Below are 22,227 nucleotides of genomic sequence, written 5' to 3'. Positions count from 1 at the left end.
ACCATTTTCTCTCTTACCATCACTGTTTTCTGCAGTCATTGTGAGTGTATTGAGAACCTTGCTTGTGTCTGTAAGGCAAAGAATTTTACTTCTTTTTCTTTCTTGCTTCAAGTTGTTATTATCAGTATATGAATATTGATAAGGTTAAAACTTACAACCACGTTTCAGTAAAAGTTCCATAACTGTGTGTATTTAAACCTAGTTCCTGTAGGCTTCTCTCACCTAGAATATTGGAAAACACAATCATTTGTGGCCTGTGACTATTTTGTTAGAACAATTTTTGTTCTGACCTTCACTATTTCCTGCAGTCTTTGTGAGTCTATTAAGAACCTTGCTTGTTTCTGTAAGGCAAAGCATTTTATTTCTTTTTCTTTCTTGCTTCAAGTTGTTATTATCAATACATATGAATATTGGTAAGTTTAAGACTTACAACCACATGTTCCAGTAAAAGTTCCATAACTGTGTGTACTTAAACCTAGTTCCTGTAGCTCTTAGCAACCAGTTCTTTCCTTAGCATAGTGTCTATCTCCAGAACACAACACAGTGGTGTGGCCAGGGCTTAAAACAGTTCACCCAGCTGTGGCATCATCTGTCATCACTTATATTAATACTGCTCCTTTATTTTCAGTCCTATCCTCTTGTTCCTGAAGCGAGGAGGTAACCAGCATGATGTTGATGAGAATGGAAAAGTGAGTGTGAACATAATGTAGCGATGCATGAAAAAAGCCCTTGGAGACAACTTCCCGCATGAACTGCCAGTCTTTCCTTCCAAATTAATCTGTGTTCCCCTGGAAAACAGAGGAAGCAGTAGATGTTACATGAAAGGTCACAAGTGGCGGTAAAAACAGTGCTCATGAAAGTTTCTGGATCAATTTCTTTTGTTAATTTCAGGACCCTCTTACAATTGCACTAAAACAAACAAATGCAGATATTGTTATTCTGTAAGTATACAAATGCAATATAACAGTGGATATTGCCTGATTATGATTCTGTCCCTAGGAATTGGTTTTTTTATTTATCCTTCAAGAGTTGAATGAAAGAATCCCAAAAATTGGAATTGGAATTCACACACAGCAGTCTTTAGTCATTGTCTTCTTTTGTGAAAGAATCATTGTTAGGAATTGTAAATTTTATATCTACACCTTGTTTTTGGATGTCAGGTTATTTTGGTATCTATAACGGTAAACATATAGCTGCTTTTGGTCCATTTCTAACTTGTCAACATTTACCAGACGGTGAAAAATGAAATTGTTTATAGGTTGAGACTGAATGAAGAAATGAGAGAAGATAATGAGATTGCCCAGGGTAAGATCTTTTTAAGAGTGCTCCATCTATTTTTTTCCGATTTGTTTTGTTTGTTGTTGTTGTTGTTGTTGTTGTTTTAATTATCAGTGAATTTAAGGAGTGGTAAGCAATGTAATCTAACCACTGTATTGTCCATCATGTTTGTCTACAATGAAAGTCCCCTATCCCTGGATATTTCTGGGCAAGCAGTATGATGAAAAATATTATGATATCATAAATCAAATGCACTCTACTTATCCATGATTATAAGTAGTTGCAGAGGGAAATTACTCATTAATCACTCCAAAGGGTGTAAAGGTGAACCCTTTACACCCCAGCATCATTATGCATATTCTCCATACTGTTCTCTATACATTTCCAAGGGTCTAACAAGGAGAATTTGTTAAACCATGAAGAGCTTTGTTAGTTGTTGATCATTTCCTTCATTCTCGTGACTTGATCATTTGATATAAGGGATAGATTGTAAAGAGAAATCAGAACCTTGTCACTGTCATGGATTAAAGGACTAACTGCTGTCATTTTTTTTGTTTCAGGTGATGTTACGTTCAATGATGTGTTCAGAGATTTTTCTAATATGGCATCCAGAGATCCTGACAGGCTTAAACGCAATTTTGATTCAAGTAGACCAAGTAGACAGACACAACTGTGATAACAAAATCACTTTGTTCCACCTTAACAAATATTTGAGGTCACTTCACATCAAAATGTTTCATTCCTCAAAAATAAGCAAACAAATTCTCATTTCATCGAAGAAACCAATTTGAATATTCACTCTAGATTTAATCTTACCACAAACACAAAAGGAGTAAAACATTATTTCCAATTTATGTTTAGTTTTGTAGTAATTTGCATCAATCAGGAATTAATGTTCACACTGACAATATTACTAACTGTCATGTAATGTAAGAAAACTGAACTGTACAATTAACATATTTTTTATTCATAAGGAATTTAAAATTATCCCCATGATAATAACAGCATCGTTTAGAACAGAGAATAGAATCTTGCACTGAATAACTTAAGGAAAGAAAACATATCAGTAAATCATTGTTAAAAAAAAATAATGAAATTTGTAAATAAAATTTCCCCTATGACAACTGAATGGAAGGAAGGACATCAATGTTTAATGAAGAGTTGACTGTATGAATACTATGGTCAAAAAGTCAAAGTTTAACATGATTATATTAATATTACAATGCTCAGTTATGAAAAATTGTACAGACTAGCTAGTATTGAATCATTATTTAGTTGATTTTGACCAGACTAAGTGGTATCCTCCATTAGATTGATATTGATTTAAAAAAATAAAAACAGAGTGGTCTCTGCCTTTTTGTTTGAAGTCCCATCAACTAATTTTTGTCATTTTGAATGGTGAAATGTTGAGGTTTGATATATCCTATCATTTATGTTTACCTTTTTACACCCTAACATCAGTATACATATTCTCCAAACTTTTTGCCATACATTTCCTGAGGGGCTGGTAAGGAGAATTTGTTTAACAAACAAGAGCTGATTTATTTGGTGATAATTCCCTGTATTCTTGTGACCTCAATGTTTGATTCAGGTGTATTATTGTGAGGAGAAATTAGATCCTAGTCACTTTCAGGTGGGGTATTGGGATTTTCGGTTTTGCGGTTTTGGCTATTTTTAAGATTGGCTTTTCGATCTTTGTGCCAGAAAACTTCGGTTTTTCCTATTTGGGTCCCGTTTCTCTGCGATCTGAGCAGCAATTATGCGTCTCCACTGATCTCGAATAGCCCCAAAAAGCTCTGTATGCTCCACTTGTCACCACTGCATCAGATCGATCAGGGATTTGATCACAAGGATGTTGAAATTTTTAAGACTGTTTTGCATGCGGTTTTCGGTTTTGATCCAATTTTTTTGCGGTAGTGTGGTTTTGGATGATTGCGGCTGCTAATAGACCCCGATGCCCCCCTTCCTCAGCGGTTTAACAGGTTTAAGGGTGTGCATGTCACCTTTAAAAATGCCTCCCAAATATTTTAATTACGACCACTGTCAATTTGTCTCTTAGTCTGATTAGCAAATCAAAAGGTCCGCTTCAGGTTTCATTTATTCTCCTCTTTCGAAAAAGCCAAAATAAAACTCAAAGGAAGCAAAAATAAAAACTTTCGAAGTTGTAGTTGACGCAAATAAAGCATTTTAGAGACTTCAGAGAAAAACAAGGTGTCAAGTGGAAAAAAAAGCACTTCCAAAACTGTTTTGTTTTGTTTTTCATTTCAAACTGTGGTAATGTGGTTTGTTTATGACACCAAATGCTTAGCTCTATTAATTATGAATGCAGACAAAACTTGGGATCTAATACTTTTATTTCAATTATTTTAATTTGAAAACAAATCTCCCTGAAAACGTACTCCACCTTTCACATTCTTGCCAGAAACAAACCTAAATAAAGCTACGAGGATTGCCAACTGTCCATATCATTTTATAATATAGCATCTTTCAGGCTCTAGCGCAGCTCCCCAAGTCCCAACCATTTTGGTCGCCATTGGGAGAGAACATTTGGTGACTGAAATTTCGACAAGTCGCCAATTGGCAACAAACAGGAGAACATGTTGAAAATTTGTCCAACGAAAAACAAAACGTAATCTTTCGATTTCTTTACGTTGATTCAAATCAGTCAAATGTAAACTTAGCAGCATCATAACGTTGAAACGGTTAGATTTAAGTCGTTAAAATTTTCCCAACAGTGGCGCGTTATCGCGAAAAAGAAAATCTTGAAGTTGCGAGGATACCGATCGAGGAATTTCCGATACAGTCCCTAAAAATTGTATAATAACATTAGCATAATAATAGCGATTGCCAAGTCACGCACACTATTTCCATCCTTTAGTCAACAAGTATGAAATTGGTTCAACCTCAGCGAGGAGACCGAAGAGGAAGTGTTGGTTTTTGAACGCTTCCAAGACAGTCAGTAGGTGTTTCGGAAAACTGTTTTCAGCCACCTTAAACTAAAAGAAAATTTAAGGAAAATGCTGTTTTTATTAAAAGAATTACTCGATGCGCGTTAATATTCCGATTTGTAAGACCGACGTGTATAGCGTTATTGTTAACTTCAATAAATGAGATCTACGATATTTTGGCTTGTGGGTGGTACACATTATTAGTGTTTAAATTCGCCTTTTTCGCAACTGCAGAAAAAAGGTTAAATCATTGTCCAGCGGATGAAAATTCTCGCGAAATTTAATTCCCTATAGAACATTCAAATAACAGAAAAAATGATCTGAAATGTGAAAAAAACAACATATACAAGATGTGTATCGGCAAATACATAAAAATTTTATTAACTGGTCTTACTGGTAATTCAGTTTATTTTGTACCTTCTGTTGCGAAGTGTTGTCTTTAATTTGCAAAGGTTTTCGCATATGGAGTAGAGATTCTCGCTATCATCTTCATCTGAATCGGCTAGATTGGTCAAACTCCTTCGAATATCATTCGTCCAGTCGTCAAAAGTTACGACATTTTGGAAATTAAAATGAATTTGAAACGCTTGAATCGCGAATTTTAATTCCCTTCTTTTGTATCTGCCGGCCTTGTTTTGAGATCGCAAAAATATAACCTCGCAAAATACCGTCTCACCAAAATCATAAAAGTTCTCGCTACATAAAGTACCACTGAGTAAGGTGGAAGAACGGATCTTCTCAGATAAGTTGCAGTTGTGATTGCCAAAAAGAAGCCTGAAATCCTGAGAAGGTTCAAAATCGGAGGGGTTTCAAGCCCGTGCCTTCCGAGACTATAACTGAGCTGCGTAGCCGCATGAAGGAAGAGGGAACGGCCAAATTTAAGTAGGTCCTCAGGTTAGATGGTCCGACGGTGCTCAACTAGTATCTAGCATCAATGTAAATCTCTAAAAAGCAGTACAATAGAGAACCTTTGACGCTGGAAATGATCCGTGGTTTCATTTTCATACGGGTATGTCTCCTATGTCTTCACTTTTGTATCACAGTTGGCAGTCGCACAAGTCAATCGAAAAAAACGATCTTGAAAACTGGTGAGAAAAATGAAAGTCGAACAACCAAGGCGTGTTTAGAGGCGCTCGTAATTAGTTAGAAAATTACTTTGGCTTAGGTAGAGGGGGAAGGTGAAGGAGATTGTGCAGCGACGAGTCACATCTCTTCTGGTTACACTACTAAGCGTGCAATTTGCCTTAGAAACCAAAAGCCTTTGCCATACTTGTGATTGTCATTTTAAAGCCTCTATCAAAATAATTTCTGATTAATGACACTTTTAGCACGTGTCCATTTCAGTTTCTGAAAGAAGTCTAAAAAATGCGTGCAGTAACAAAAACGGCGAAAATTCGTCAAAATCGCTCTGACGAATTTGACTACAATTCGTCAAAATCGCCAAATCCATGAACAACCACTCTGTTTGACAAAGTTTCGTCAAATCTGCCATTTCGGTCACCGCGTGCATTTCTGCACTTAAGTAGAGATATGTTGAGGGAGTTTACTCTCTCCGTTTCCCATATCAGCTTCCTGAGTAGTCGAGAAAAGATGGCAGGCGAAAACAAACCATTGGCTAGATGACAGCTGTAACTTTGCCAAGAATTAAAATTGTAGCTCTTACCATAGAGAGAAACTGTGAAATCTGTAGCAATGACTGACCGGAAGTCACCATACTTTCATTATTTCAACTTACGACATAATGCGATTTTCATCTGATTGAAAACAGTGAGAATACAAACGCTAACAATGGATAATCTCAAGGAATTACTTAAACCAAAAACGTTTAACACAGTTAGCCACGCTGTAGTTGTTATTTGGATCCTGATCGGTGTAATCTTCCTTGGCATTTTTGCAGACGCAGAAAACAGCGAATCCAGGTATGATTTCCGCTGTGGCGGGGCGAAGAGTGAAAACATCGACCTTGTCCGTGGAAGATGTTTCGAGTTATACGAGAAGCGGTATAACAAACACGATGTTCCTATCTATGCCTTCGTGATCATGAATTTCTTCCTCATCGGAACTGTCTGTGCTATTTACTCCCAAATAGCGAGCCTCACAATCAATCAACTGTCGCCAAGCGCTCGTAACGGTGATCTCGAGGGGCAGTTGGGCGACCAAGGAAACGCACTTTCTAGTAAAAAGCTGTTTATCGCTTACTGCTGTCAACTTTTCGCAAGGATTGTTTTAGGAGTTCTCTTCATGGTTCTACAAAAACAGTTTCTCTATCCTCTGGACTTCCCCCCAACTTCCCTTGTTATCTAACCTCTGGAGGGATTCAGCCAATGAATTTTACTGGCGTCTGGCACGATTGTCATAATCAACGAGCAACTAAGAAAAACTCCTGGATGCGCGCTGTTCTTGTCATTAATGGAATTTTTCTCTTTGGCATTCTGTTAGAAACCGCCTATATTTTGCTACGAGCCTGGAAAGAGGATAGTTTCATGAAAAATTCCAAGTTTCTAAAGGCTCACCTGAATCCCTTCCATGCTGACTCGCAAAATGCTACCACATCGACTGTGTTGAGACCTGAACCTCCGCAGCAAGAAGAAAGAACAGTGCAAGAAACGAACGTCCCACAAGAACTGCACCAGGAAGAGGAAAGTAAAGAACATGAAACGAACATCCCACATCTGCCAAGCAAGCCTCAACAACTCCAAAAACCACCGCTTCAGGAATTCATCGAGAATACAAAAGAAATTATTAAAGAGGAGACCAATCAAACTCCCCAACTCCGGTCGCCTTTTTCAAGTACTCCAGGCGAAGGACACCGAGTTAAACATTTGACTCTGGATCAGATTTACACAAAACTTGTCGTTGTTCCAGACATGGCTAATTATGACTTTACTGGAGACAGACTGGAGAAACTGGAAGTCTACACCAGATCTGGTGAGGAAAACACAACACCAAGAGGGCCGGAGGACATTCTTAACCACAAAAACAAAAACGTTTTGATCGTTGGTCGTCCCGGAATCGGTAAGACACTATGCTGTACCAAACTTCTCAGAGACTGGGCATTTAACAAAGTATTCCATAAATCACCTGATTCCAAAATCCATTTTGATGCTACTTTCTTCATCAAATTCAGAGCATTCAACGCGAAAGCCGACCTTAGCCTGAGGGAACTGCTCACATTGTCAGAACATTCCCCCTCAGATCACATGGATGATGAAGTCTGGAAATACGTCCTTGATAACCCCCAAAGAGTTCTCATTATTTTCGATGGAATCGATGAATTTAAACATAATTCAAAAATCGGCGACGAAAATTTCGAGCCTAAATTCAGAAACCGCGCAGACGAGAAGATGCCCCTATACGCCTTGTACGAGAAACTTGCGACTGGGAAACTTCTCAACGGAGCTGCCGTTTTAACAACCACAAGACCCACAGCTTTGCCATGCATCGAACGTGTTTCTTTCGACAAAATATTCGAGATCCTCGGCTTCTCGTCCGAACAAGTCAAAGAATACGTAACCAAATTCAGTGCTGAAGAAGACAAGGATGCGGGAGAGACAATATGGCGACACATCGGCGGCAACAGGAACATTCTCTCTCTATGCTACATTCCTGCGAATTGCTTCATCATTTGCTCAACTCTCTTTCAAATGGTGAAGTTCTATGGTTCCAAGAGTCTTAGCCTACCAACGAATCTAACAGTTATTTACAAGAAAGCGGTGAAAATTTTTTACTTCAGACACAACGAAGAATTCCGCGGCAAGAATTTCGATAGTAAATTCTTGGAATCAGACAAGTTACCCCCTGAAGTGGAAAAGAAATTCTCGAAACTTGAAAAAATGGCATTTCAAGGAATTAAAGAAGGAAGGCTGGTCTTTGAAGGACACGAAGTACGCGGAATGGAAGACAACGCTCTTTTTCACCGCTTACCCGACCGTCGGCCTGACACGTTTGAACGCGAGGAAAAATTCTGTTTCATTCATTTAACAATGCAAGAGTTTTTCGCTGCGAGGCACCTAGCAAACATGAATGAAACAGAACTGAGGAACTTTGTTTCTACGAACATCGCGGACGGCAAATGGCAGCTGGTTTTTCAGTTTCTAGCAGGACTAATGAACGAGAAAGAAAACCTACCGAGCGAAATCATCACAGACCTTCTTCCTGTGGAAACTGAAGAGAAAGAAAGCGTGTGGTTCAACGAAGAGTGGACAGAGGATATGGAGCCAAGGAAAGTAACTTGTTGGCCGACTGAAGACAAAAAACATTTAGCAGTGACATTATTTAAATGCATTAACGAAAGTGGTGCGATGGAGGAAATAGTTCAGAAAAAACTACAACAAATTAACTTTAATTTTGTAAATTTTAATTTTTGTCAACTCACACCTGTTGATTGTGCTTCAGTAGTTACTGTAATTAAGAATGTTCAACAAATTTCATATTTAGAATTGGCCGGCAATAACTTTGGTCCATTAGGTTGTTTTGAAATTTGTAAGTTGTTAAAATGTAGTAAATCTCAACTGAGCTGGTTAGACCTCATAGGAAATCAATTGACAGACGAAGGAGCAAAGTATTTAGCTGAAGCCATCAACAACAACAACTGTCAGCTACGCACGTTAAACCTCTACAGAAATAACATCTCAGACATTGGAGCACAGCACTTGGCTGAAGCCATCAACAACAACAACTGTCAGCTACGCACGTTAGAACTCTCAGCAAATAACATCTCAGACATTGGAGCACAGCACTTGGCTGAAGCCATCAACAACAACAACTGTCAGCTACGCACGTTAATCCTCACATACAATAACATCACAGAAGCAGGTAAACAACACGCAGAGAATTTACTTAGCAATAGTCAGTCTAACTGTCGCCTTTTTATCTAACACCGCCAATTCACAAATAATTGCTAAATGTGGAAAACAAGTTAAATAATCACTTACAATTCAATATGTGAGGTAACCAGCTCAGTGACAATTACAACACAACCACTTAAATCGTGAATGAACGAAAGAAAACAAAGTTTGTGAAGCGCTCAGAGCAGAGAGATTATTTGAACCGGATCGAAATGAAGAAAAATGAACCAATGAACATGTTTATTGAGAACAAAGGATGTCAAAGTGTCTTTTTTTGTAAACGAACCAATAACATTGAAGTTAAAATACAAAACTTACTGCATAGAAAACAAACAAACCTCGGACCTCTCAGGAAACTTTATCATTTTATGATTGGTCTATTTCGATCCTAAATTTACTGTATGCTTTTGTATGATTTAATCATTTATGTCTGTCACATGAAATAGTTTTCTGTTTAGTTTATCGAAGTTCTTTTAGAGATTATAGGCGGATCAGATGAGTAAATACGATACAGATCGCTTCCTAGGGTTGTTTTTTTTTTTGTTTGTTTTTCTTTTCGATCAAAGCGATCCGGTTCGAGTAGTTTCATACTGTCTGCTGATGAAATTGTAAACAAATTGTAAATAAGGAAACCCATTACTTTTCAAAGACAAAAGACTTTATTGTAGGTTAGTGGTGTGGGACATTTATTACGTTACACAATTTTTTTAAGGTGTATGCAGTAGCTTTAAATATTGGAGTGTTTTTGCACATATTTTTTGCCTGTTACTATTATCATGATAAAATGAAAAACTCTGAAAGTTGAGATTTCACTGACTAGTATTTGTAGATAAAAGCAGAACTCCTAAGTTTATCAGATGATTGTTGAATAAATCATGTAAGCAGATTTACTCTTTGTGTTGCTGTCAATTCAGCCCCTATGGTTAGACATATCAGACAGAGTAAAGAGCTTTACAATAAGTTTCGAAACAAAAAAATAATTGGACAAAGGAAGGCGATGAGGGTGGGGTGGGGGAAGGGGGGGTTGGTAAAGCCTTCTCAATATCACACGAAACTATAAATAATTTATCTGAGAAACATGATCAGCTAAAATAGAGGCTTTTTCCAGTAGTGCCTTCTCTTCAGCAGAGAGAGCACCCTTCTTTAAATCAACTATTGCCCTACCTTAGGTTGAAATACAAAACTATTCCAACCCTATTTTAAACCTAGACCAAAATTCCACACCCTGTCTTAAACCAGCAATAAAACATCTTTAAAAAATGAAATGAAAATAGCTTATTACCTCAACTAAATGCCCAACCAGATATTGAAAATTCTGGTCCAAATTTTCATCATACACAATCATGTTTAGTTTTTCATAATATGCATGTTTAGTTTGGAGAATTCGGTATTGGATCAACTAATAATCCCCTCCCCTAGCTGATATATTCTCGAATCCCATCACTTGTCTGCTTGATATTGTATTGATATTGTAAGGAGAAATTCTGTCTTGGTCACTCATGGGAGTGAAGGCTTAAAGGGTTAACACACAATGAAAAATTGCTTGACCCTATTTTTAATCAAGTTTCTTTCACAAGTTAACAAATATTCAATACCCTATTTACATGAACATGTGAATCTGTCAGCTACTGACAATTTTAATCTTTAGTATTCAAAACATTAATAACCATAATGCTTTCTGTTCTCTGAAGCTTATAACCCATTAACTTCCAAGGACTGATTGCTACTTCTCCCCTTCAGCTGCTATACATTTCATTGTAAATTAATTACAAGAATTTGAGGTTAGATCAAGATAAAAACTTGAAGGTATTCTCATTACCTTATGGATACAACAAGGAGAAGCTACATGTTAATCACTTCCAGGAAGTAAAGGGTTAAGATGTGCACATCTGCAATTATTGTTAGGAGTTCTGTGTCTCAATAGAAACAAATTGGGCTTTAACTTGGGGTAGAAGAGCACAGAACATGTCATCACAATGGAATGTGCTGTACATCAAATTCATCACCTTAGAGAAAAATGTGTAAAAATATGTGATATGTCAGTTAGCTTACTCACAAGCATATTAACTTGGTACATCTAGAAATATACAAATTAGTCTTTAACTTACATTTATCTCAGTAGTCTGGAAATGTGGAATTCTGGAAATATACCAATAATTCTTTAGCTTAGTTGGATGTATCTTAAGTTGGTAGTCTAGAAATGTGAAAATCTGAAAATAGTACAAGGATATGGTTTTAACTTTGGTTCTGAAAAAATTCAATTTTCTTTGTAGCCCACTGTCTTGCTTCCTCTACTTCATTCAGTAAAGAAAAATCCTTAATATCAAACACTTTTGTTTTGCCCAATTTCCCAACAGAATCATGGAAGAGAGAGACAAAAGTTCAAAAAGAGGGAGGGGGGAAAAATAGAGGACCAGGGGGGGAGGGGTATGGCAAAGGTTACAAGGTGACAATGAAAACAAAAATGTTGACCCTGGTAAAATGAAGATCAACTGAACCAATACAACTCAATAGAAAAGGGCTTAGAAATAACAATTAGCTCAGCATATATGGTTTGCCCTTTTTCTTGATATCACTTTATCTTGATATCACACACAATTCACAAGTTTTCTTTACCTCTTGTTTGAACCATGTCAACAGATATGATGCATGCATGTGTTTTACTAAGCCTGAACTGTAGCACTGAGTTTTAGGGGCTTGTTCCCCTGAAGAGTGATAAATACAGCAGATGCTCTGACTCGGACAGATCAGAATTTCCTGAAAATTCACATTTCCTGAAAAAGAGTAAAGATTAATTTTTTAATGATTTTTGAGTTATTAGCAAAAATATTAAATATATGACCCTATGTTGGCATATCAAATGGTATTTATCTTGGATGGGCACATTAGAGTATGTATCTTGCATAATCTGACTTCTGCATTAGGGTATGTATCTCACACTAATCAGATCACAGCAATGAGGTATGCTTGCACCAATCAAAGTGTCACAGTATTGTCACTCATGCCAATCACATCATAAAATTAGGGTACTGTCATATGTTGCAATGGAATCAAACTAACATTGATAAACACCAAGAATAGCATTAACAAAGAATTATGAGCTCATCTACCTAGTGTAATAGTTAATTTCTTCTAAGAACTTCATTGCTATGACCTGTAGGAGGTTAGAAAGGTGATCAGGGAATTTTTTTCTACCATTTAGAAGTTAAAACATGTTTTGTGTAACACTCCTTCACTTACAATGCACATGCCATTGGCTCAAGGCCTTTCATGAAATTATCACTAGAACTTTTGTTTTGGAAGGGCTTGTGTTTTGCTGACTGGGGTAAAAATTGTGCAAAACATTTGCATAAAGCAGATTTGATCAATAATCTAGTTTTTGCCTTTTGATTGCTCTTTTTGCAAAAGCTGAAAAAATCACAAAGTTATATTTACTTTCTGCGTCAACTGTGATATGGACTATCTGTTTTTTTTTTTGCTTTTAAAAGTTCTCCATGCTTCTGTTAGTCATCTTGTGTTTAAAAGGTATTTTCCTGATACAATTACATGTTAACTTGTTGCTATGAACTAGACTTTCTCAGATAATATGCCATTTTCCAGTAAACAACCTAAATTTTACAACATAATCCCACTCCACTGAAAAAATTTCACATGCAACTAAATGCTACTGTTAGTCAATTTACCATGCAGTTCTCATGTGCTAAGATATGATTTACCAATCAAATTCACTTTTAGCTGCCTAGGACTTCATCCCATCACATGTCAATTCCTTCTAGACAGCCTGCATCTTATCATGTATTCCACACAAATGGGGCAAAGTACAGATAGGCAATTACCAAATAAAGAGCCCATGTTGTTATGCTTTGAAATATGATACTTTTCTCGCCACTTTTCTGCACTAATGTTGTTCATTTTTGCTAACTTTGCTCTCCATTTAACAATATCTTCATCAGAATCTTTCATAGGTAAATACTCTTTTTCTTTTACAAAAATGCAAAAATCAGTTGCTTAGTTTCCCATTTTGACCCACCCATCAAAAAAAAAAAAATACTCTTGCATGCATAGCATGTCTATGTTTTAAGTATGCCCTTGTCAGTAACTAATATCAACAGTGAAAGAGTATTTTTGGACAAAAATAAGGGGTGTTTCAGCTCAGGGACAGTACTTGAAGTTTTACCAAGTGAATAATTTTGCCTTTCACTATCCCTACAATTTAATGGGAGGCCCGTCCGACAAATTAAGAATTAAAACACAACTATCATACCTCATGGCTAACAAAGATAAATGCTATAAAGTGGCAACTATGGTATTCTGTATTTCCTTTCTTCACATTTTCAATTTGTTTTTTTCTCATTCTTTATTCTTCTTTGGTATTTTTCTTTAAGGAAACAAAAAATCTTAAACCACTACCTATGGTTAAAATCAAGCAGTGGGTAAAATAGTATGCTAAATATTTAACTATCATAACAACACTCCTTAGTATGACACACTGTGCAGCAATTGGAATCATCATTTGCATGAATGTACTTCTGACACTATGGTAAGACTTAACTCTTAAAGATTCCCTGCCTTTCTGTAGACATACCACCAAGCATATCTATTTCCCAGAGAAAACTGGAAAACTGAAATACTCCTAAACTCCACCAACTTGGGGAGGAGGTTGGTTAGGAAGAGGAACAGGGGGCTGGTTTCACTTTGGTATTCACAGGTGACTCATAATTCTCAAAAACTGTCTCACAATGTCATTGGGAAATCATGAAAAGAATAATTTACAGGCCTGTTAACAGCTTCATCATCTGAAAAATTAGCCTAATGCTCTTTGAAACGTCTAAAGCTACTAACTACAGGGGAAGCAGAACTGGGAGCAGCAGAAGCTGAGGGAAACGTGGGGGGGGGGGGTGGGTCAACAACTACACATTCAAACAAAACTATCATACAAATGGAGTAAAATTATCACGTTCAACACGAACATACTGATCTACTGCGAAAAATAGAGTTAACTTTGATCATTCTTGTGGATATGCATTCAAAAATCAAGGTTGCTATGTTGAATTTGTACCAGATGAAAATATTTCACTCACTAAAAGCTGCAGACTCTTCCTCCGGCAGCTCCTCGTCGTCACCACCTTCTCCTTCCCTAAAATATCAACATGACGATGTTTGCGTTCCGCTTGTTCCTTGGAGTTTACTAATACAAAATAAAAGCCAGTCTATGACTTCACGTGCATCTGTTGTATAGTTAAGGGGAGTAAAACGTACAACTGTGAGAACGTTTGATGAGGCAGCTTTCACGTTCAAATCGATAACAATACAGAGGTGACACCCTGAAATACATGATTCCGAAGAGTGATGGCCAGTGTCAGGGCTGAACCAAGACGAGTCACAAGAGATATGATTTAACGAGTGTCCCACGATAATTCGCCATTTTGAAACCGTGAGGGGCTTTGGGACGAAAATAACCACCAGCTGCTGGTACACTTCATGATACATACACCACCTATTACAGAGACCCATCATTATGGCGGAAAGAATGCGTTTTAATTTTATCACATTTTGTAAAAAAGAGTAAGTATATTTCTCGGCGCTGACATTCATTCTTCCGTAGCTCTTTTCTTTTGTTACAACGAGCATATCAGACTTTCCCGGAGAATCGTGATCGTGTGGTATTTTTGTATTTAATTTTTTTAATTCACACCGATCTATTTTCGATATTCCTTATTTTTTTTAGGAAGCCCAAAGTCACGAGGAGGATCCCCCAGCTATTGCTGGTCGTGCAAGAAAAAGAGATTCATTTTTTTGTAAGTTTTATATTTCACGTGTGGGAGCATGATTTCATTGTTCAGGTTGCAAGCTGTTGTATATGAGATTTTCATTTTCTATTTTCTTGCAGGTGGCGTTTGAGACAGACTCAAAAAAGCGTAACCAGATGGATAGACGGTACATGAAGTCTATGCAAACAAAAGTATTTCAGTGTTTCCTTTTTTTTATTATATATATATATATATATATATATATATATATATATTTTATATTTATTTATTTGAATTTCCCAATGTAATTTTAAAAAGGCTTTAAATAGAAACTGTTTTTTAAGCTCATGATATCGGGGTTGAAATTGTTTGTATCTACATCCCTAGCAATGCAGTACTTCAGGATTTTTTTTATTCTAAACTAGCCCTACCTTCCTTCCTTCCTTCCTTCCTTCCTTTCTGTCTGTCTGCTTGGCTTTCTTCCTCTATTTTTTTACTTTATTTCTCTCTTTTTGCTTTATTTCTCTCATTTTGCTTTTAGATGCAAGAATGGTATGCTAGGACTAAGCTGTCAGCACTCTGCTTTGTATTTTGGAAAGGCCAGTTCTGGATTGCAACAGGTTTAATGCTCTGACAGTTTAAGGCACTGATTGATGTTATTTACAGCCCACAGTATATATAAGGTATGGAATATATGGAACATTTTTCTGATTTCTCATTCACTTCTCTATACAAGTAATACTTATTTTAACTAGTTTAATTCATTAAATTCTGAGTGGATTTTAACATCATTTTGTTTTGCATCTGTTATAAGTACCCACCTTTCTGCTTCCAGATTTTAATTTACAGTAGAGTACAGTTTGAATGTTTATTTCCTATAGTGCAACAAGTTCAAGCTCAAGAAATGGCAGCTGATGATAACGTACCACCAGAAGACCCTGTGCAATTTAGAGTGGTAGATCTGAGGAGAATGGTTGTTAGGGAAGTCAAAAAGGATAGTAAAGAAATTTAAGAAAGCAAACTGGATAAATGGTTCGTTTTTCACAAATGCAAACAGTTTTGGGGCTGATATACTTAAAAGGCTATAGAATTTGTCTATTCTAACCCACGATTTTGTTTCTTTAAAGTGCTAAATTGCATAGTAATGCAGTTGTTAACTGTAAAAATTTAAGCACCCACTGTCAATTTTCCTGTAGATTTGCAGAATTTATATCGTGTATTTTCATGTAGGGAGATCTAAGCCTGGATGGGGAAGGAAGCATGCAGACCAGTTTGGTGGCCTGAAGAAGTTGAGCTCACAAAGCAGCCAGCGACCACATCTGGACAACTTAATTTCAATAATGCATTTATACATAAATTGGAATCAACAACAGCACCCTCAAGAGGTTGACATCACAGTAGATGGTTCTGCTCACAGTCCTGTGATTCCCATTCCTGTATCATCAACACCAGCTTCTGCTTTTATTTCGGATCCTCCCTCATCTGCCCCTGAAGTTTTTGCAAGCCCCATTCGCCCTCCAGCTCCTTCATCAACACCTGCTGTCACCACTTCCATTTCTGATCCTCCCTTTGCAACTCCTGAAGGTCACATTCAACCTTCTCTTGTATTTGAGGACATTGTTGAGAGGAAATTTGGGAGTGAATCAGTTTACTGTGGTAATATGTGGTAATCTGTACTGCAAACCTGCAGTGAACTGAGTCAGATCCAAACATCAAAGATGCTGCGTATTCTAGGAAAACTGAATGAAGACGTAAGCAATGTATGGTCTCGCTCACTATAACCACATTGTTGATGCAGTAAGAACAATCAGTTATTTTTTGTTATGTTTGCTAAGCTTATTAGTGTACAATTTTAACATCCTTGTTTTATGTTTAAAGTGAACTTTAACAGAGATTTACCTCTGGATCTCCTTTTCAAAGCTGAGACTGAGGCATGATAAATCAATCTTAAATTAATCTTTAAAAATTAATTTATTAGTTCTTTCTTTAGGTGCTTGTTTATGTGGTTGCTTGTTATACAGAAATATTTTAATCCAGCTGTTAGAGAAATTTGCTACTTTGATATTCTCAGATTACTTAGCAAGCAATATATAAGGTTGTGGTTTTTTTCATTATCCTCTAAACACTAACTGCCATTCATGTCAATTCATTTCTTTTCATCAACTTCATTTGTTTCATTGACTTCTTGCAAAATCCAAAATCCTTTGATCACTTTTGATAATTACACAATGATTTTTTGTACACATGGTTTTCAATCATATTTGACAACTGTCCAATAAACTAATATTTGTAGTAGATGGATAGATAGCTTTATTAAAAATCCCATGGCAGCCTAATAAGGCTGAATTGCATGATTATTTACAATACCATACTGGCTAAAATTGTAGGAATAGTAGTCATCTCAGTGTCATGTTAACTGTTCCTGTAGTTACTTATAACCCTCTCTTTAAAAGCAACTAAACTGCATTTCGAAAAATTATACTCCATTCGCAATATAACTTTGAAAGGAGTTACTTTGTGCTTCTGTCATATTTCTTTTTACAGAATGCGTGGTATTTTACTGATAGAGGCAATGCTTTGCAGTGGGCAGCCAGTGTGAGCCTTTCACCAAACGAGTTTCAGGAAATTAAAGACAAGTCCATTTAGGAAATTGTCGCAAAAAGTGTCCAAAGCCAAGTCTTCAATGTCAATGCCTTACAGAATTTTACTGATATTGGTAACTAACTTGTGACTTGTTCGTTTTAAGGACTGGCTCACATTCTTTTGAGTCAATTCCACATCTTTATCATCTCATTACAACCAGTTATCAGCTCGTTTCTCCAGGCAAGTTGGCATTACAATACTGACATCCGCAGTTTTTTTTAAGAACTCTTGCAGGTAACCTTTGCTGCCGGCTTTTTGAAGAAACCAAGACAACAGCACTGCGAACTGTCTGGGGCTGTATTGTACAACACAAAACAAAGTCCTCCTTGTTGCTTCCAGCCAGACAGTGAAGAGGGGCCTTTTCACATCATCTGGCTGCCACTTACAGGACAAGGAAACACCTTCAATCATATATGCCCCCTTCTGCCGTGGAAGCGTGATGCATTAGATACTTTCTTGTGCGTGTTTTGGCAAGGATTTAACACCCAACATTCAAGTCGCCATGAGATGGTGCAGTGCCTTACCTGCTTTGAGTGCTACCACTGCGTTTGTTTGGGCATTTCTTTCGAAGAGGCCAAGGATTCCACCATAGTGGATTGTGGCTGGACGTTGCCCCACCCATATCGGAGTTACCACATGTGAGTGTACAGTGGAATCCCTACTGTTCGAACCTCCTGATAACTAGAACCCTTGAAATGCTGTTTCCCTTCCCTCAGTCAAACACTGTAACTTTACCCCGATTCCTAAAGCTACCTTATTATTTGAACAAAGTTTTGTTTATCTTAAAAGTTGGAAAAAATCTTGATTCCACTGTACTTTCTCTGCTGCTTTTTTGTTTTGGCTCGTTTATAATGTTTTTAAATGTAGCGTTCTGTTCATTTTATCTATTATATTTGTAGATCGGTGTACTCAAACCAAGGTAGCATTCTACGGTTTCTTGCGAAGGCATATTTGAAGGTTTGTACGTTAACGATACACTTATTATAAAGATTTTATCAAATCTAAATTACGGGTTAAAGTTTGTATTGCTTTCTTTCATTTTCAGACATTAACAACAGAACTCCTAATTAACAAAAGTATACATTAAGGTTGGCACTGAACACCAAACATCGTCTTTTGTCGCACCGAGACTTGATGAGGTTGGTAGCAACTGGACCCCTCGGAGGACACGCGGTAATTCCATCTGAAGATTTAAAAATGTCTGAACAAAAAGAATTGCCATACTTAGAATCGCTTGTAGGACATCGACAATTACTGATTGTGTACAGGGACAAGTTGCTTTGCGACGTAATTTCGTTTTTTCAGTGTTCTTTAAAATATGATTGTTTAAATGCCATTATTCCGCATAACGCAAAAATAATATGCTCGCACGGCCTTAGTTTAGTTTAGTTTCGCGATTTTCGGCTATCATGGTACACAACATGCAGGCTGTTTAAAACTAACAAAAAAGTAAAGGGCCTTTAGTCATCACTTTAGTCATAAAGTTTCTTAAGTTTACAAAAGGTTGGTGGGTATGAAATGAGTGAATACCCAACAGATAGTGCAATGCTTTTAGAGTCATTATTCAAATATATTTCAATTCTGACCATGTGATCGATTTTTGTGTACAAATCAGTCTTCATGGCGTTGTTAGAAACTAACACCGCTTGAGTGGTAAAGTTTCTCAAGTTTATGAAGCGTCTGTGAGTACGAAATGAGTACACAACAAACAAACAACTGATCATTTTGTTTTTAGAAACGAATAACGCTTCTAAAGTTGTCTCTTAAACATATCCCTATTCTGATCATCATCTTTACGATGTTCTCGCAAACAAACAGCACTTTAGTGCATGATAAAGATTTCTCACCTATATAGCCTATTTACACTGTGTAAGTCTGATCTTTTAAGTATTTGTTTCTTTAGACGACTTGTCTTTTTATTTAGGGCGACATGAATAAAATTTTGGGCGACACAACTCAGGTTCCAGGCTACAGACTTTAGGAGAGATGACTTTCGAGCGACTTGACCGGTTACTACTAGAAGCTGCAGACTTTTCCATCTTCAACATCTTCTCCTTCGTTAAAAATATAAAAACGACAATTTTTTCGTTCCGTTTGTTAATTGAAGTTAACAAAGACAAAAAGCATACTCAAAATCGCCGTTGCATCGCACATAATCAAAAAATACACTCCTCTATGACAACTAATCAGCTGATCGGATTACGCGTCACGTTCGCTTTTGCATCAAATTCATCGTTTAAAGGGTGCCCTTAGCGAAAATTATGGAATATTCTGGTCTCAGATACGAGTTTTTGAATACAACTTAAATAATACACGCGATGTCAAACGCAAAAAAGGCTACTGGAGGTAAATAACTTTGCTTTTCAAAACCACGTGTTCGCTGTCGGTCGTTTGCGAGGGCTTTAGCTAAGTTCTCACCTCGATTTCTTGCCGCCGATCTCGACTGTTTCCTTCACCACTGTCTATTCCTTCGACAGAGTATTTGGTAATAAATATAACCACTAGAACATCCTTAGCGGGAACAAGATGGACCCTAAATATCCCCAACGCCGATGTAATCAATCACAGCAGAGGCCTCCCAAGCTTATGTCTCGAGAAAAAAAGCGAATGATTTTAAACTTCATGAAAGCGTCACGCTTTCCCCAAGTTTTTCACTGGAAGTCAACAATATTATCCCATGTACAAATATCGCATTTATTTTGATCAATTTCATTCTTTTTATTTTTTACGAGACAATTTTAAAGGTCACCCAAAACTGCTCAATTTGTCTTCTGTGGCCCCTATAATTAAGCTATAAATATCGAGCGCTTCCAAATCCTTATTTCCCAATCTAGAAAGCTGATTATTTTACATATTTAAGAATGACTTTATTTCAATACTTCAAAGGTGAAACGATTGCATTCTGTAAAATTTTGACCGAGTTATGAAACTTTAAACTAAAAGGCTCAAAGGTGCAGGAACAATTATGTGAAGGAGTATCAAGATCGATGTTAATCATCATTTTGGCCTTTTTTTAACGAAATGAAAATACTTTTTAATTCCTATATTCAAATTAACTGCAGCCGATCGTGTTTTTACGATACACGTCACAAACAGTTTCCGTAACAACATTTAGCCATTCAAAGAAGTGTTTTTAAGAATGTGGAAACTCAATTGTTGTATCCTTTCTTGAATACATTACGTAAAATTTCAAGAGCCATTTTCTTTGAACACAATGCGCTAACGGAATCCAGTTTGTTTTGATAAATAAAGTTGTTTATTTCGCTCAAGTGTTTTAATCTCGATAAAACACGGTCCGACAGTTTATTAATATCGGGGCTGAGAACCACCTTAAAATCAAATAATAAATGATGAGAGGTTGGTTTGTACATCAGAAATAAGTATTATATCACGTTTACGCCGTTGTATTTGAGATATAGGTGTGCTGAAGAACAGACAAGGATGGAGAGCTTTCTTGCGGTTAATAAATTATGCAAATTAGCTACAGAAAGTTAGTTTAGGACACATTTTTTTTTGGCGTTTTCTTGATGACCAAGAGTTCTGTGTGTGTGTGTGTTTTTTTTTTTTTTTTTTTTTAGGAATTTTTTCCGCATTTTCAAGACAAAAATTTTGTATTATATTTTTATGACCATTTTCATTTTCTATGAGGCGCTAAAAAAGAGCCATGTGTTTCTGATTTTGATAGAGAAATTCGACGGTAGTTACATTTCCTTTTAATACAGGTACATCTCTTCAAAAACACACGAAATGTTTTTTGCTTAAAGCTTATTAAAGTGAAGACTTTTTAACTTTTCTGTGTGGCATTTCTATTTTTTGCGAAAGAATATTTTGCAAACTTGTTTATTTCTTCCTAGTTCAATTAAAATCTGTCGGAAACAAAACGATCTGTCGGCAACATTTTCAGACAAATCCGAGACAGTGTTTCTTGGGACGTTTACTTTGTTAACACTAAAAATGCCTGCTGTCCCCCCAAATTGTTCTCTTTACGAAATACTGCAAAGTCGGTTCTAGTGGGGAGGAAGTAGAGCATGCTTTGTTCTCCGAGTGTAACGCAGATATATCCGCCCATTTGGCGAACCGCTACTTGTCAAAATACAGCGAAGTTACAGAAGCCAAGTTAATCATAGCGAGAGCGGGAATTCAGCATTTGCCGAGAAGTGAGCTCGAGGGAATGACCATCTGCCCGAGGCACAGACACTTGCTAGGAAGATTCTAACGAATGCCTAAAGAAATCTTGCGCTTTTTTGGAATACCATTTAAATCAAGAGACAGGAAAAAAGACCTGATTGAGCAACTGATGTCCTTTATACAAGAATGTCAGTGCTTTAATGAAGTGTGACACACGGGCCGCGGTTGGGATGACTGTCAGCATGGAGCCCTGGCAAACCAGTGATAGGGCATTTAGAGTGAATTTGTTGAAGAGCAATGTGCACCACCTCTAAGTACCCTGATGTACAGTTCTATATCGATGAATGAAAGTGCTTAAAGCATTAACATGTAATTAAACCCGTGAAAATTATTTTTAAATTGGCGCCTGTTATTTTGTAGTCATGCCTTTAATGTCAAAACAAAAAATCATAAGTCTACCGTGACCGTGAATCATGTTGACCCTCACTCTATAGCATGTACGAGCATTTACAAAAGAGATTTTCTCTATTGGCTCCTCTAAATTTTCTCAATGATTTATGCCTTTAACTTAAATTACTAAATTCGCTCACCTACTTTTGGAAACGTTTATTAAATTAAATATACCAATTTCTA

The 22,227-nt window shown here is 36.8% G+C and overlaps 1 protein-coding gene and 1 pseudogene across 12 annotated transcripts in view; both read left to right on the top strand.

Annotated features, from left to right (window-relative positions):
- Positions 1 to 21,332, top strand: part of LOC131786177 (uncharacterized) — a 62,699-nt gene extending 41,367 nt beyond the window's left edge. Inside the window, exons 1-10 of one of the 12 annotated variants that reach the window (XM_066171693.1) lie at positions 14,597 to 14,638; positions 14,802 to 14,871; positions 14,964 to 15,010; positions 15,365 to 15,506; positions 15,705 to 15,821; positions 16,054 to 16,620; positions 17,368 to 17,539; positions 17,690 to 18,104; positions 18,366 to 18,423; positions 18,512 to 19,350. In XM_066171693.1, coding sequence (XP_066027790.1) covers positions 15,728 to 15,821; positions 16,054 to 16,493 — 534 coding nt within the window. In that variant the 5' untranslated portion in view covers positions 14,597 to 14,638; positions 14,802 to 14,871; positions 14,964 to 15,010; positions 15,365 to 15,506; positions 15,705 to 15,727 and the 3' untranslated portion in view covers positions 16,494 to 16,620; positions 17,368 to 17,539; positions 17,690 to 18,104; positions 18,366 to 18,423; positions 18,512 to 19,350. Of the gene's footprint in view, positions 1 to 14,591; positions 14,872 to 14,963; positions 15,036 to 15,364; positions 15,507 to 15,704; positions 16,621 to 17,367; positions 17,540 to 17,689; positions 18,105 to 18,365; positions 18,424 to 18,511; positions 19,359 to 19,390 lie in introns of those variants that run through there. The other 11 variants (XM_066171691.1, XR_010718643.1, XR_010718642.1 and 8 more) reach the window with 11 other exon arrangements.
- LOC136283221 (nucleotide-binding oligomerization domain-containing protein 1-like) lies at positions 5,805 to 9,952 on the top strand (annotated as a pseudogene).
- Positions 21,333 to 22,227: the final 895 nt, after the last annotated feature.

Source organism: Pocillopora verrucosa, chromosome 9 (genome assembly GCF_036669915.1).
Source record: "Pocillopora verrucosa isolate sample1 chromosome 9, ASM3666991v2, whole genome shotgun sequence".
Classification (NCBI taxonomy): domain Eukaryota; kingdom Metazoa; phylum Cnidaria; class Anthozoa; order Scleractinia; family Pocilloporidae; genus Pocillopora; species Pocillopora verrucosa.
The sequence above is the reverse complement of the archived record's forward strand: the minus strand, read 5'-3'. Positions and strand labels throughout refer to the sequence as shown.